Source organism: Hipposideros armiger, unplaced genomic scaffold, assembly GCF_001890085.2.
Source record: "Hipposideros armiger isolate ML-2016 unplaced genomic scaffold, ASM189008v1 scaffold_238, whole genome shotgun sequence".
Taxonomy (NCBI): domain Eukaryota; kingdom Metazoa; phylum Chordata; class Mammalia; order Chiroptera; family Hipposideridae; genus Hipposideros; species Hipposideros armiger.
Genome location: NW_017731588.1, coordinates 1,325,132 through 1,337,709, shown reverse-complemented (window position 1 = coordinate 1,337,709; position 12,578 = coordinate 1,325,132). Strand labels below are relative to the sequence as shown.

The following is a 12,578-nucleotide window of genomic DNA, read 5'->3' as shown; positions in this document are numbered from 1 at the left end:
GAGATGAGAGGGACAGTTATTGGAGTGAGGGCCTTAAGAAGGAAAAAACAGAATCTAGTCCCTCAAAAGTGTAGAAAGCTCAAACGTGGCAACGGGAGGAAAGGCAAACCATGCAGCTGGGTGATATGGAAATCACCACAAATTTTGACAGGATCGCATGAGAGTGGTGGCCAGTGGCTACAACCTTTGAGAAACGGTGCAGGAGGGCTGCCCTTGGGGGTTCTGTGTAGAGCTCTAAGTGACTGAAACAAGTAGGGCTATGTGGTGATACAGCTGGCTATGAGCTGCAAAGCTGGAGATTTTTAGAGACGATCTAGGGACAGTGATCTGGGAGGGGCGTTAAGGCGCAAGGACCTCTCTTTAGACCAAGGGGGAGGACGGGTGTGGGAGAGTAGTCACCCGTTGCAGGGCTGCAAGGGAAATGGTACCTTCAAGGGAGAGCCAGGCTGTGGTTGGAGCAAGATGAGGGGAACATTTAGAGGTTGAAGACATGAGGTTTCTGCTGATGAGTAGCAGGGCCCATGGAAGGTCTAGGAAGGATGGGAGCCGGGATCATATTAGGGGATGAACAGAGCCACATTGTGACAAGAGTTCAGGGCCTGAGAAATGACCTGGCAGTCCTGAGCTGCCCAGTGACAAAGGTGAGCAGGAGTACCAGGCCCAGTGGAGATAGACCTGCTGGTCTTCAACGCAGTTTGTGGGGGTGAGGCCGAGTGTTGGGGAGGGGCAGGTAGGTGGGTCCGGAGCCCCCTTTACTCTGGAGAGGGCCGGAGAAGGGTGCACTCACTGGGATTGAGGGAAGAGAGTCAGTGTTGAGCTGTGGGCGCACGGGGCCTGCAGGCACTCAGCAGGAGATGGTGCCGGAAGTGGCAGTAGCGTGGGGCACCCAGGACAAAGAGTGTATTGTCCCCTGGAAGGATGTTCAAAGTACAAAGCTACAGTGCCCAAGGCCAGAGATCTGGCTGAATTGAAGGCCAGGGAGCTAGTTCCTGACATCCTGTTGATTTGGGTGGGGGAGGAGGAGAGATTATATAAAGTTTACCAAGCACTTTTCTGTCTTAAATCCTACCTGGTCTTCAGGACAGCCGGGTGCAGAGCAGATCACTGAGGCCCAGAGAGGGCAGGTGGTTGGACCAAGGTCACACAGCTAGAAAAGTGGCTGTTTGGGCTCTAGGTCTTTTGTTCTTCCTAGGCCACCATACTTCTACCCCCAAGCCCCCTTGCACTCTTTCCTGGCCAGGGACTGTCTCCTTTAAACCAGGAGGAAGCTTGGCAGCTGGGTCCAGACCCTGCTGTTGAGGCAAGAATATTCCAGCCTCCCCTTCTACCACACATCTTGCTCTATAGTTCTCATTGTGCAGCTCTGAATCTTTTTTCTCTCCTTCCCTTCTCTCCCCTCCCCTCCCCCATGCTGCAGTACATGCTGTGGAGAGTAAGTGGCCCTGCCTCCTCTGGGGGCAGCCTGCCTCACAGGATGGGGGGAGGTGTGGATGGGCCTGGGTTTGGGGCCTTCTCTGGCCTGGCTGCTGGGTGACTAAAAAGCACTGGGACCTGTTGGGTTGTTGGAAAAGTCATGACGCATTTTTGCAATGCAAAACATAGAAAAAAATATGTCATGACTTTTCCAGCAACCCAATATCTTTGAGTTGGGGTTCCTCCCAGCAGGAGGGATCAGGGTCAGCGGGCTGGAAGAACTTATTCTGGGACAGATGGTACAGGGTACCCATAGGATTTCCTTCTGGGGGGCTCTGCAGGTGGGGGTAGAGGAGTCAGGGAAAGAGCATTCTCAGGTCCTGCCTCACTTTGGGGTTCAGTGATTGGCCATCGGCTCTATTTAATGAGAGACCGAAGTCAAGGGGTTTTACTTCCTGAGATGCCAGCAGGGCCATGGTAGGAGTGAAGGCCTGGAATGATGCCCATAAAAGGCTCCTGTATGTCAGGGAAGAGCTGGGGTCTGTTTTTAAGACCTCTGAGCAGGGCGTGGCCTCTCGCACAGGCCCAAAGCAGGCCCTTTCTGGCTGCCCTCCAGCAAGGCCAGGGTGGGAAGGAGGAGGCCAGGGGGCTGATGAGGGGCCAGAAAAGAGCCGGGCAGGTCACACTTCAGAGGGGGGAGTGAGGCGGCCCCAGCCAGGGCTCTGGGGGAGCCAGGTGGCCCGTCCTGCTCCGCCTGGTGACACTTTCCCCCTTCTCTCCTAGTCCACGACTTGCAGAGCTTCGGCCTTGACAACGTACGTACCAGGTGGAAACCATGGAGGGCGGACGGGGTGGGAGACGGTTGCTGCCTTCATTTCTCTGTAGGGACATCCTTGGGTAGGGGAGCAGATAAAGAAAAATATACCACATTCTGACAGGGGATCCAGTCTGAGGGTTGAGTAACTGGGAGTGACCTTTGAACTGAGATCTATGCAGGCTGGAGATAGGAGATGGGGTTGGACAAGAGCATTTCCCGCAGAGGGAACCTTGGTCAAGGTCAGGAGGGACAGTGGCACTTCTCAGGAACCACAAGGGCCGGTATGGATGAATGAGGCTGGAGAGGTTAGGCAGGCGCCAGATCACAGCACTCAGGCCATGCTGAAGAGTCTGGGCTTTGTCCTGAGAGCAGTTCAAGGTTGTTGGCCTACTTTAACCGGGGTCATGATGTAATCAGATTTGCATATTTTTAATAATCCCTCTAGTGGCGGAGTTTGATATAGACTGGAGCAGGACAGGAGCCGGAGCTGGGCACTCTATGGCCCCTCTAGCCTAGGCTTCCCTGGCTTGAGACCTCAGGGGAAGCTAGCACCTGCCACAAAGGGCCCTTGCCCAGTCCGTTTGCCTGAGGTCTGGACACAGCCCCAGAACCTCAAACTCCGGAGCCCCAGGAGCCCGCAGACTCTGTAAAGGAGTTCCTAGGTGGGGAGTAGGGGTGCCTGTCTCGGTCAGATTCTCCCCGACAGGGCCCCTCGCACCCTCCCCCATCTCCACACATCCACTCTCCAGACCCAGGTGCCCCTGTGTGCTACTGTACGGCAGAGCTTTCGGTGGGTGGGGCCTGCCGTGCTCTGAGGCCCAGGCACTGGTGTTGCTTACAGATCAACATGACCCACTACATCCGGCACCTGTCATTTGGGGAGGACTACCCGGGCATTGTGAACCCCCTGGACCTCACCAACGTCACCGCACCTCAAGGTACCCACCTGGGAGGTAGCCCCCAGCTCCCGGAGCCCTGCCCGGCACCCATGCCCAGTACGGTCTTCTCCCTGCAGCCTCCATGATGTTCCAGTACTTTGTGAAGGTGGTACCCACAGTGTACATGAAGCTCGATGGCGAGGTGAGTCTGCGGAGCCCAGGAAGCAGAGTCCCTCTTGGTGCCAAGCACCTGAGCCCCTTCAACCCGGGAAGTGAAGTGCTGCTCTTATTCCCGTATGACGGGCAACAAGCTAAGGCTCCGAAAGGGTAGGTGATTTGCCCTCACAGCCCTGGGCAGGCCCTGCCTGGGCAGTTGGATTTCAAAGCACTTGCTGTTATAACTTGTTCAAACCGCGTCCATCCATTCCTCCAGTGCCTATTGTTTGTCTGCCTCACTGTCCCCCATCGTCCACCCTGGGCTGGGGGCTAACCCTCCCTGGGCCTCCTGCTCCCCTTTCTGCTGTGGAACAGCATCTCAGAAGGCTGGTAAGAATGCACAGGACTGAGAAGCAGAGGAAGTCAGGCCCAGCTTTGCCAGGAGCTCATGGCATAGCCTTGGAGAGTTCCTTCTCATCCATGGAACCCGCCCCCGCCCCCCCCTCTCCCCCCTTGAGAAGATCCACCAAACGTAGCTGGAATTTGTCAACTTTAAAGAGCTGGTGACCGGAGGGGAAGCTGCGGTGGTCAGGCTGAGAGAGGGCGTTTAGGTGGTCCCCAGACCCTTCCGTGTTCATTACCAACATGGGGCCTCGTTTTCTCCTCCACAACACTCAAGGCACTACAGGACACAGGACAGGAGCAGGGGTAGAGTGGAGGGGGCTTGGGAGTGAGGCTGTAGACCTGGCCCTGGCTCAGTCTCTCCTCCCATCCCAGGTGCTGAGGACAAACCAGTTCTCTGTGACCAGACATGAGAAGGTTGCCAACGGGCTGCTGGGCGACCAGGGGCTTCCTGGAGTCTTCGTGCTCTACGAACTCTCGCCCATGATGGTGAAGCTGACAGAGAAGCACAGGTGAGGGTGGGGAAAGGGAAGGGCCTGGGCTTGGGGGTAGGGGTGCCTGCTGATCCCTGTGCCCCTCTGCCAGGTCTTTCACGCACTTCCTGACGGGCGTGTGCGCTATCATCGGGGGCATGTTCACAGGTTAGAAGCTCGAGGGCATCAATTTGAAATTGGGGGCTGATGGGGAATGTAAAACCTGGGCCCCACACACACCCCGGTTTTGATTAGGGGAGGAGGGGCACCTCAAGGGCCAATGGGAGGTGCTGGCCTGGCCAGTAAGGCTCGAGGCCAAGCCGAGGGCTGAGCTGGGCCAGTGCCAGCACCTCATGTCTCCCCATAGTGGCTGGACTCATCGATTCACTCATCTACCACTCGGCGCGAGCCATCCAGAAGAAAATTGATCTAGGGAAGACAACGTAGTTGGCCCCTGCCCCTGTTCCTTCTTCCTCCTGTTTCTCTGGCTTTGTGGTCATTTTCCCAGCCTTCTCCCACCCCTGACTCGGAGAGTCCAGCACAACCCCAGGTTGATAAATCTATTGGTTGTGATAATACTTGCTGATCTCTGTGTGGTTCTTGGGTCTGGCCAGAGCCTGGGAACAACCCCTCATCACAGCCTCACTGAAGGCAATCACGACCAACGGATCAGGCCAGTTGCCCTCTGGGAGCCCTACCGGGACACCCCCCGAGTAATAGGGCTTTAGTTAAACCATACTGACGTCCTCCTCCCCTATGGTCTTTGGGCCTCTGGTTTCAGCCCCAAGGCTGAGACAGACCTTTCCAGGATGTTTCCTGGGTGCAGGCCAGGGCTTGCCACCTCTGTAGTGATGGCGGAAGCTGGGGCCCCTGCCATCCTGGGCTCAATCATCTGGATCTCTGACCATGCTCTGTGCCAAGCCCTTGCTGGCTTCTGGTGCCAAAAGGGGTCCAGCCAGTCTCCCAGGTGGAGGCAGAACTGAAGAACAGGGAGGGACAGGAGCAGGGCTAGCATCAGACCCCAGCTCTGGACTTTGTCAGGGCTTCCCATTACAGCCCTTAATACGTGTGGAGAACCAGGCCCCAAGACCTTAAAACTCCCCCAGTCCAGGGAACCAGAGACATTAACAGTTGGTCAGATGATCCTCTCATTTCTCAGGGAGTTTCAGGGTAGGATAGTAGAGTAGAAGCGGAGAGAGAACAGAAAGCAAAGTAGGGCAGTGATAACAAAACCTCTGGAGGCAGCAGACAGACCTGAGATCCAGCTCTGATGTGATCACTGCGAGCTGTTATTTTAATCCCTCTGTGGACACCAGTCTTGTCTATAAATTGCGGGTGCCAAAAACCATTCCTGCTTGTTAACAGTGTCCTGAATTTCTTCAGGGAACCTCCCTGTCCATCCTGTCAGCTTAGTGGTTTGGGAGGAGGGTCTGTCTCCCACCCTGAGCTCCAGGGGAGGGCCCCATCAGCACATCCCACTCCCCTGGTCACAATGACCTAGTACTAGCCAGGTTCTATGAGGACTAGGAAGGCTTTCCTTCCGGATGTGGCTATGGGGAGTCAGGTTGCTGCAGTCATCCTGCAGTTCAAGAAGAGACCTGGTCGGAGAATGAGCTGCCCCCAGAGGACAGCAGAGCTGAGCCCAGGGCCAGAGAACCGGTCTCAGTGACATCATTTGGACCCTATGACAAGCTGCACCTGAAGCCAGCCAGCTAAACCCTGGGAATTGACAGCTATGCAAACCAAAATATTCCTTTTGCTTAAGCCAGTTTGGGTTGGGATTATTACTTGCAACCCAAAGTGCCCTACCTCATATGCCTACTCTCAGGGTTGGAGAATCAACAAATTTATGAAATTTGTAAAGTGCTTAGCTGTCAATGGAATGGCAGAAGCCATAAACAGATTAGGTGAGAGGAACCCAACCATTGGCAGGAGCAACAGGTGGGCTGCCCAGATGGCATGTCACCTCTGTGGCCAGGTCTCCTTGGCCCTAAACCTCCTGCCAGGTCCTGTTCTTCCCAGTGGTGGGACCATGTGGGCAGCCTTCCATCCCTGGGTATCCAGTCATCACCTAAGGTCACCCAAGAACATCTCTGTTCTCTGCCCCCTGTTTTATGCACAGCCTGTGTTCAGGCATCAGCGTGGATGGTGCTAAGGTTTATTCATAGAAAGCAGGGAACAGGAATAGCTCATATTGGTGGTAAGGACGTCCAGGGCGCTATGGGATGAGTGTCCCAGGTCAGTTGGAGTCCAGGGAGCGGTGAAGGGGGCGGAAGATGACCTCGCTGATCTGGCCGGGCATGGTGTAGAAGATGAGGAGGAGAAAGATGGTGACCAACGCCAGCAGCAGCAGGAGCACCAGGATGCGCCAGTACCGGCGCCAGATGAAGAAGACGAAGGTCTTCAGCGGGTTCACTAACCAGTTGAAGGAGGTTTTGGGGCGACTGTTGGGGGGAAAGGTGGTGTCAGGATGACGAGGAAGCCCTGGGCCCGCCGCACTCCCTCTCCTCGGGCTCTGGCCGCCTCCCCGCCGCCCACTCACTTGGGCTTCTCCAAGGGCTCAGGCTCCTTCCGCCCCTTCCCCACTGGCCGTTTCTCAGCCTCCCCCACAGTCAGCAGCTCAAACTCGGCCTCCACCTTCCCCTGGAAAAGGGAAGAACAGAGGCTGAGCTCTTCTGTGGCTGAGGCTTGGCTCCGTGCCCGCCGGTCCCTGCCCTGGCCACACCCACCGTGAGGATGTAGACGTTGCCTCCCGGGTCTGCGAACTCTAAGTCTTCTGGCCGGCCCCTCCTCCTCCTCTTCCGCCTCTTTTTGCCAGCCTGAGCCTCCCGCTGCTCCCGCTCCTCATCCTCAGGCTCCCGCAGCTTCACTACAGGCCACCAGCCTCGCAAGCGGCGGCAGCGAAACAGATTGCACCGCGGCCCAGCCCCGTCGCGGGCCAGCCGCACGGAACAGAGCTCAGGGGCCCGGGCCCCCCGCACCATGTCCGGTAGCTGCAGCTCCAGGGATCCTGCAAGACCAGAGCCCTCTGAGTTAGTCAGGAGATCAAGATACATCTGGGCCATGGGGGTGGGGGGTGGGGGGTGGAAGGTGGCAGCACGGCTGGATTTTAAGTCGGGGCATCAGAGGTTAGAATGTAGTGGTCAGGCCACAGCTATGGACCACATACCACAGCCCCGGAAGAAACTGGGCCGAGGGCGGGGCCAGACTGCCAAAGCAGGAACCAAGGCATGGACTTGGAGTCCAGAGCAACCTGAGCTGGAGTCAAATCAGAGCACTGCGTCAGGGACTTTGGGTCGAAATGGAGGTCATGGTGCTCAGGGCTGAATAAGTTCAGTAAGTAGACCAGAGAGCAAAGGTTAGTGACTTAGGGTCTGAAACCCAGGATCCAGGGCTGGGTTACAGCAGGGAACCAAGGGCTGGCGGGCAGGGCAATGGGGGCAGAAATCGGGGCTAGGTTGAGGTAGGAGGAAGGCTACGCCTACCAAGGAAGTCGTTGGCAGAGATGCGGTCATAGTCCCAGACCTGCAGGACCAGCACAGCCGGCTGCCGAAACTCAGCCTCCTCCAGGGCGAAGGGGCCAGGCCGGCGCCGGATGGTCACCTCCCGCTCGGTGGGCAGGTAGTCAAAATGGAACACGAAGCGCCAGTTGAAGTTCCCTTCCCCGGTCAGGGAGTTGAAGTGCACATCTGTCTCCTGCTTGTCGTGCTCCAGCCCCTTCACCCAGCTGGTGCCAGGGGAAAGGTGCAGGCCGACTGGGCATCAGCTGGGGCCAAGCCCAGAGCCTGGCTGCTTACCCAGCTCGTCCCTCAGCTCACCCACCAGGCCAGTCCCTCCACCCAGGTCCAGGCACCTTAGAGGGCTTAGGGAACAGAGCCCTCGATCAGCAGGATGGCCCAAGGCCCTGTTTGCAATCTCACCTCAGTATACAGCCCTTAGTCCAGCCCAGCCAGCAGGCCTACCTTTTCACATAGATGTCACTCGACATCTCTCCAGTGAGCGGATTCACATCATCCAGAACCACATCCTCCGTGTTCCAGATGATGACTCTGAGCTCATAGCTGGGGGATGGATCAGGGGAGGGGTTTCAGACTCGAGAGGAGTGCTGGGAGGAAGCAGGAAGGGCCTGGGCCAGGGCCACTGACATTCACTGAGCACCTGTGTGCCCAGCTGGGTGATCAGGATGTACATGGTTCCTTGAAAGGCACCCCAGCCACAGCGGATGACATCAGGAATGGTGCTGACCCAAGTGGGCCAGCGAGGTCCTCCTTCCCATATATTTGGAATTAGGACCCTGAAAAGTTAAGTCAGATAGCCTCAGATGCAGAGATGGAGCCACTGTGAGCCAAAGTGACATCCAATCTGAAGTTTTGGGGTGCAGAGGAGTAGCACGGGAGCCAAGAAAGTCAGTGTGAAGAGAGAAGCGGGAGGAGAGAGTAGTCATGACAGCATACAGCCACTGAAGGATAAAAAGGGGTTGCAACATTCTTGATCCTACCCTAAATAGCCCTGTCCTTGGCTGTCGTGGTGTTTCTTGGATATCTGTTTTCTCTTGCCCAGTATCAATTTCCCCTCATTCATTGACAGCACCCTGATTTTCTGTGGGTGACCTCCACCTCCACTCTCACTACTGTCAATCTGTGTGACTGGTGAGGCAGACAGACTACCTGGCTCTGGAGGTGGGTACATCACCTAAGACATCATCCAGGACTGGCCGATCAACATATTATAGCCCGATGACCACACTGATTGGTTCAGGGATCAGCATTTGACTCAAGCTGGTCCAATGAGAGTGGGCCCCGGGACTTTCACTGCAACTGGGAAAGAGGTGTGTATTTTTCTGCTGAAGTAGTCTGGTTGGTTAGATGTAAACCTGGCACCATTAGAAGCCACCTTGCCCCCAGACTGTGAAAGTCTCCCTGAGAGTGACACCAAGAAAAACAGAGTCCAGAGGTGGAAAGTGACAGATTGCTGACAACATCTGAAGTACCTACACCCTACACAGAATTCTACTATGACTAGCTCAGAGAGGAAGGGGGCTTATTGGTATTTGGACTCTTTCAGTTGCAAGTGACAGACACCCAACCCATGAAGGCTATGGAAAAGGATTTAATGGTTCACCTAAATGCAAAGACTGAGTCAGCAGCCTCTGCCTGCTTCACAGGGGACCGAGGTCTTCAGAGGGCTTCTGCATGGTAGTCCAAGATCTGCCCGCCCCACGGGAGGAGGGGCCAGGACTCTCTCTCACCTGATTGGCTGCCGAGGCTTGATGTCAACTGGGGGTGGTGCAGGCACATCACGGGGGAAGATGTCAATCCACATGTGAAGGGATCCCTGGAGACACATGTAAAGTAGCACCAGTCTGAAGGGTCTTGTTGGGGTCCCCATGTCCCCTAACAGCCCTGTAGCCAGAGGCTGTGCCTTGCCAGAGGTGGAGAGAAGAGCTGGGGTCAAGAAGGCATGGTTAGGCAGATCCTGTGTGATGAGGATGAAGGCGGGGTCTGAAGTGGAGGTTCCAGAATTGAGGTTAGGGTAGGGGCTTAGGGATGAGGCTCCAGAAGTGAGAGGTTAAGAGCAAAAGTAAGATCTGGTGTTCCTGAGGTCCAGATCCTAGGGGCCTGATGGCAGGCTGGGAGTGCCACATCTGAGCCCTGGTGGTCCAGGGGTGGGAATCCTGCAGGACCAGAGTCAGGGGACGGGGTGTGAGGTCCAGGATGGAGGTCCAAGACTGGAGTGGGGATGCTGGGGGCCAGAATCAGAGGCGGCAGCATACTGCCCAGGTGGAGGTCTTGGGGAACGGGCATCTTGGGGGCCCAGGGTCCAGGACTGGGTGTGAGTCCTGGGGTTCTGGAATTGGGTGCTGAGCCCTCCCTCACCTGCAGCAGCCCCGGACTGCGGGGATGGTAGAGGGGCCGCGTTTCTACGTGCTCAGGTACCAGCTGGATCCCAAGACCTGGCATCTCCTGCCAGCGCCTCAGCACCATCAATGCCTGGGCCTCCTCGGGGACCTCATTTGCCACCTTGGGCTCCCTATTACCTGCAACAAGAGGTGTGTGAGTCTGGCTTCCTCACAGCTCCCAACTCTCCTCCCTTCCTCCTCTCGCCTTCAATAGAAGCTCTAAGCTGAGGCAGCTGCTGTGGTGGACAAAGTCCATGGGCTGGGAGAGCAAATCCACAATGCACAGAAAGTGGGGGTCTGCTGCTGTAACAACTTGTGCCAGTAAAAAGCCAGCAGTCAGAGGGACAGTGGGATTGGAGGGGCGGTGGCCTTTGTGCAGATCCTGTTTAGAGACGGACCACTTGCCATTTATGGTCTGAGCTTAATTTGGCAACTGCATTCTGTTGTAGGGGACCCGCTATGGGCCACCCTGTGTTCTGGGAACTCGATTAGCTATGGCTCTGAGGGATCCACTTTGGCTCTTTGGGGATCTCATGCTAACCAACAAAGACCCTTTTCCCCCCACCACTCAAGAACCTCATCCTTACTCAGCCAAACTCACCTCCTCTGTTTGCAGAAGGAGGCGGAATCCTTGCGGGGCGCACTAGACTGATCACCAGGGGCCCCCTGTACTCTGTTCTACCATCTTACTCCCTCTAGACTGTCCAGCAGAGAGGGGCTGTTACCTGGGGGCAGGGTCTCAGGCGATGTCAGAAAGACTTTGCTGCCCACCTTGACAGCCCCGGTTCGGTATTCGGGGGCAGGGAGGCCACAGCGTTGGCACAGCCCCACCAGGATCTGCGAAGGCCGGAATGCATCGCGCCAGGCATTGTAACCGTCCCTGCAGGCAGAAAAGGAAGATGCCTCAGTTGGGGCCAGCAATGGACACAGCTGGACACAGGGGAAGGGATGAGTACCCTTGAAGACATGGAACCCAGGTTCACAACTCCAGTGGAAGATAGCCTAGTCATCGCTTATGGTAACTATGAAAATCAAAGATGTATGCCAGGGGCTCCTATGAAGGAGATACTGGTATTATTACTTCCATTTTGCAGATGAGGAAACTGAGGCTCAGAGAGGTCAAGTGTAGCTCATTAGTTACAGGATCCCAACTCCCAAGCCTACCTAGATCTTGACCACTAAGCTATAAGGTCTTGGTCATGGGGAGGTCCCCTTCTATGAAATCAAAGGATCTGGACACCCCAATGTGAACTTGAATGTCTTTGGTCAGACTCAGAATGGCTCCTGAGGGTTCTGTCAGACTCACATGTCATATTGAGAGGCCAATCCACAGTTCGCCCTGTGGTGGCTATAGAACCGGTTTTCCAGATCAATGTGGGTCTCCCCGATGAGGTCATCAGAACCCACAAGGTCGTGATCAAACACAGCCACAGTCAGCTCTGGCTCGGCAGGGAGAGAGATGCTGAGCTCCAGGACCCTGGACAGGAGGGAGAATGGCTGAGGGCATCTCCTTGCCCTAGGAGGTGGTCTTGTGGGGGTAGAGGCTTTAAGGGTCTCACAGCCTCTGTCCATTCTCCCCCCATCCCCCACCAGCATGCCAGCTATCTAAGCAAGTGCCCTTGGGCCACAGGGCTGGATGGCCAAGTTGCTCCCCATTCCCAAACCCCAGGGCCCAGCCTCACTCTCCAAAGATGGGGTTCAACTGCTTGGGGATGTAGCGCTCCTTGGTGTCCTGCTGCTCCCGGCCAGCGCTCACCACCACATAGGGGTCTGCTTTGCCGTTGGGGTCCGCGGGGGCCAGGTTGGTAGCCTAGGGGGATGATATGGAGTGGAACTGAGAGAAGTGTCATTGTCATAACCCAAGGTTACCCTTGCTGGACCTAATCTCAGATTGAGTATAAGCAGGAAGTTACCAAGGAGAGAGCCCCCCACCGCGAGGAGTTAACTGAGAGTTTGGACAAGATGACTTTTGTTTTCAATTAATTGTGAAATACTTAAGACATACAAATAGGTATAACAAAAAATATAATGAAACAAAACATGTGGAAAGATATATAAGGCCTTCCTATTCAATTTATAACTTTCTGTATTGTTTGAATTTATTTTTTACAATGAGCATATTTTACTTTTTAAATTAAGAATATTTTAACTAAATAAAAGAATAATACAATGAACATATGTGCCCAGCTTAATACATAAAACACTACCAACCAATGGAAGCCCCCGGAGTCCCTTTACTTGATTTATTAGTTCCCTTTCATCCCTAAAGTAGCCAAAAACCCTTTGCTTGGGGTTTATCACTCACAAAAAAAGTAAAAAATACTTTTACTACATATATATATATATATATACATATATATATATATATATATGAATGCCTAAGCAATACATAGCACCATTTTGCATGATTTTAAACTGTACGTATTAAACTTACTTTTTCTGTTTTGATAAGTATACAATTTAGTAAATATGTAAATTATGCATAAATTATTGATGTATAATTTACATACAGCAATATATTTTTGTGTTTTTTACACTCC

At 54.7% G+C, this 12,578-nt stretch overlaps 2 protein-coding genes across 2 annotated transcripts in view; one reads left to right on the top strand and one right to left on the bottom strand.

The window, feature by feature from the left end:
* ERGIC3 (ERGIC and golgi 3) overlaps positions 1–4,717 on the top strand; it is an 18,703-nt gene extending 13,986 nt beyond the window's left edge. The window contains exons 3-9 of the mRNA XM_019655336.1: positions 1,418–1,432; positions 2,197–2,228; positions 3,072–3,168; positions 3,246–3,310; positions 4,042–4,178; positions 4,252–4,307; positions 4,507–4,717. Coding sequence (XP_019510881.1) covers positions 1,418–1,432; positions 2,197–2,228; positions 3,072–3,168; positions 3,246–3,310; positions 4,042–4,178; positions 4,252–4,307; positions 4,507–4,586 — 482 coding nt within the window. The 3' untranslated portion in view covers positions 4,587–4,717. The remainder of the gene's footprint in view (positions 1–1,417; positions 1,433–2,196; positions 2,229–3,071; positions 3,169–3,245; positions 3,311–4,041; positions 4,179–4,251; positions 4,308–4,506) is intronic.
* Positions 4,718–5,427: 710 nt separating this feature from the next.
* The window catches only part of LOC109389556 (fer-1-like protein 4), a 33,046-nt gene continuing 25,895 nt past the window's right edge, over positions 5,428–12,578 (bottom strand). The window contains exons 33-42 of the mRNA XM_019655169.1: positions 11,721–11,848; positions 11,345–11,515; positions 10,764–10,918; positions 10,016–10,176; positions 9,388–9,473; positions 8,102–8,200; positions 7,625–7,866; positions 6,869–7,149; positions 6,682–6,782; positions 5,428–6,583 (exon numbers count right to left, since the gene is read on the bottom strand). Coding sequence (XP_019510714.1) covers positions 6,379–6,583; positions 6,682–6,782; positions 6,869–7,149; positions 7,625–7,866; positions 8,102–8,200; positions 9,388–9,473; positions 10,016–10,176; positions 10,764–10,918; positions 11,345–11,515; positions 11,721–11,848 — 1,629 coding nt within the window. The 3' untranslated portion in view covers positions 5,428–6,378. The remainder of the gene's footprint in view (positions 6,584–6,681; positions 6,783–6,868; positions 7,150–7,624; positions 7,867–8,101; positions 8,201–9,387; positions 9,474–10,015; positions 10,177–10,763; positions 10,919–11,344; positions 11,516–11,720; positions 11,849–12,578) is intronic.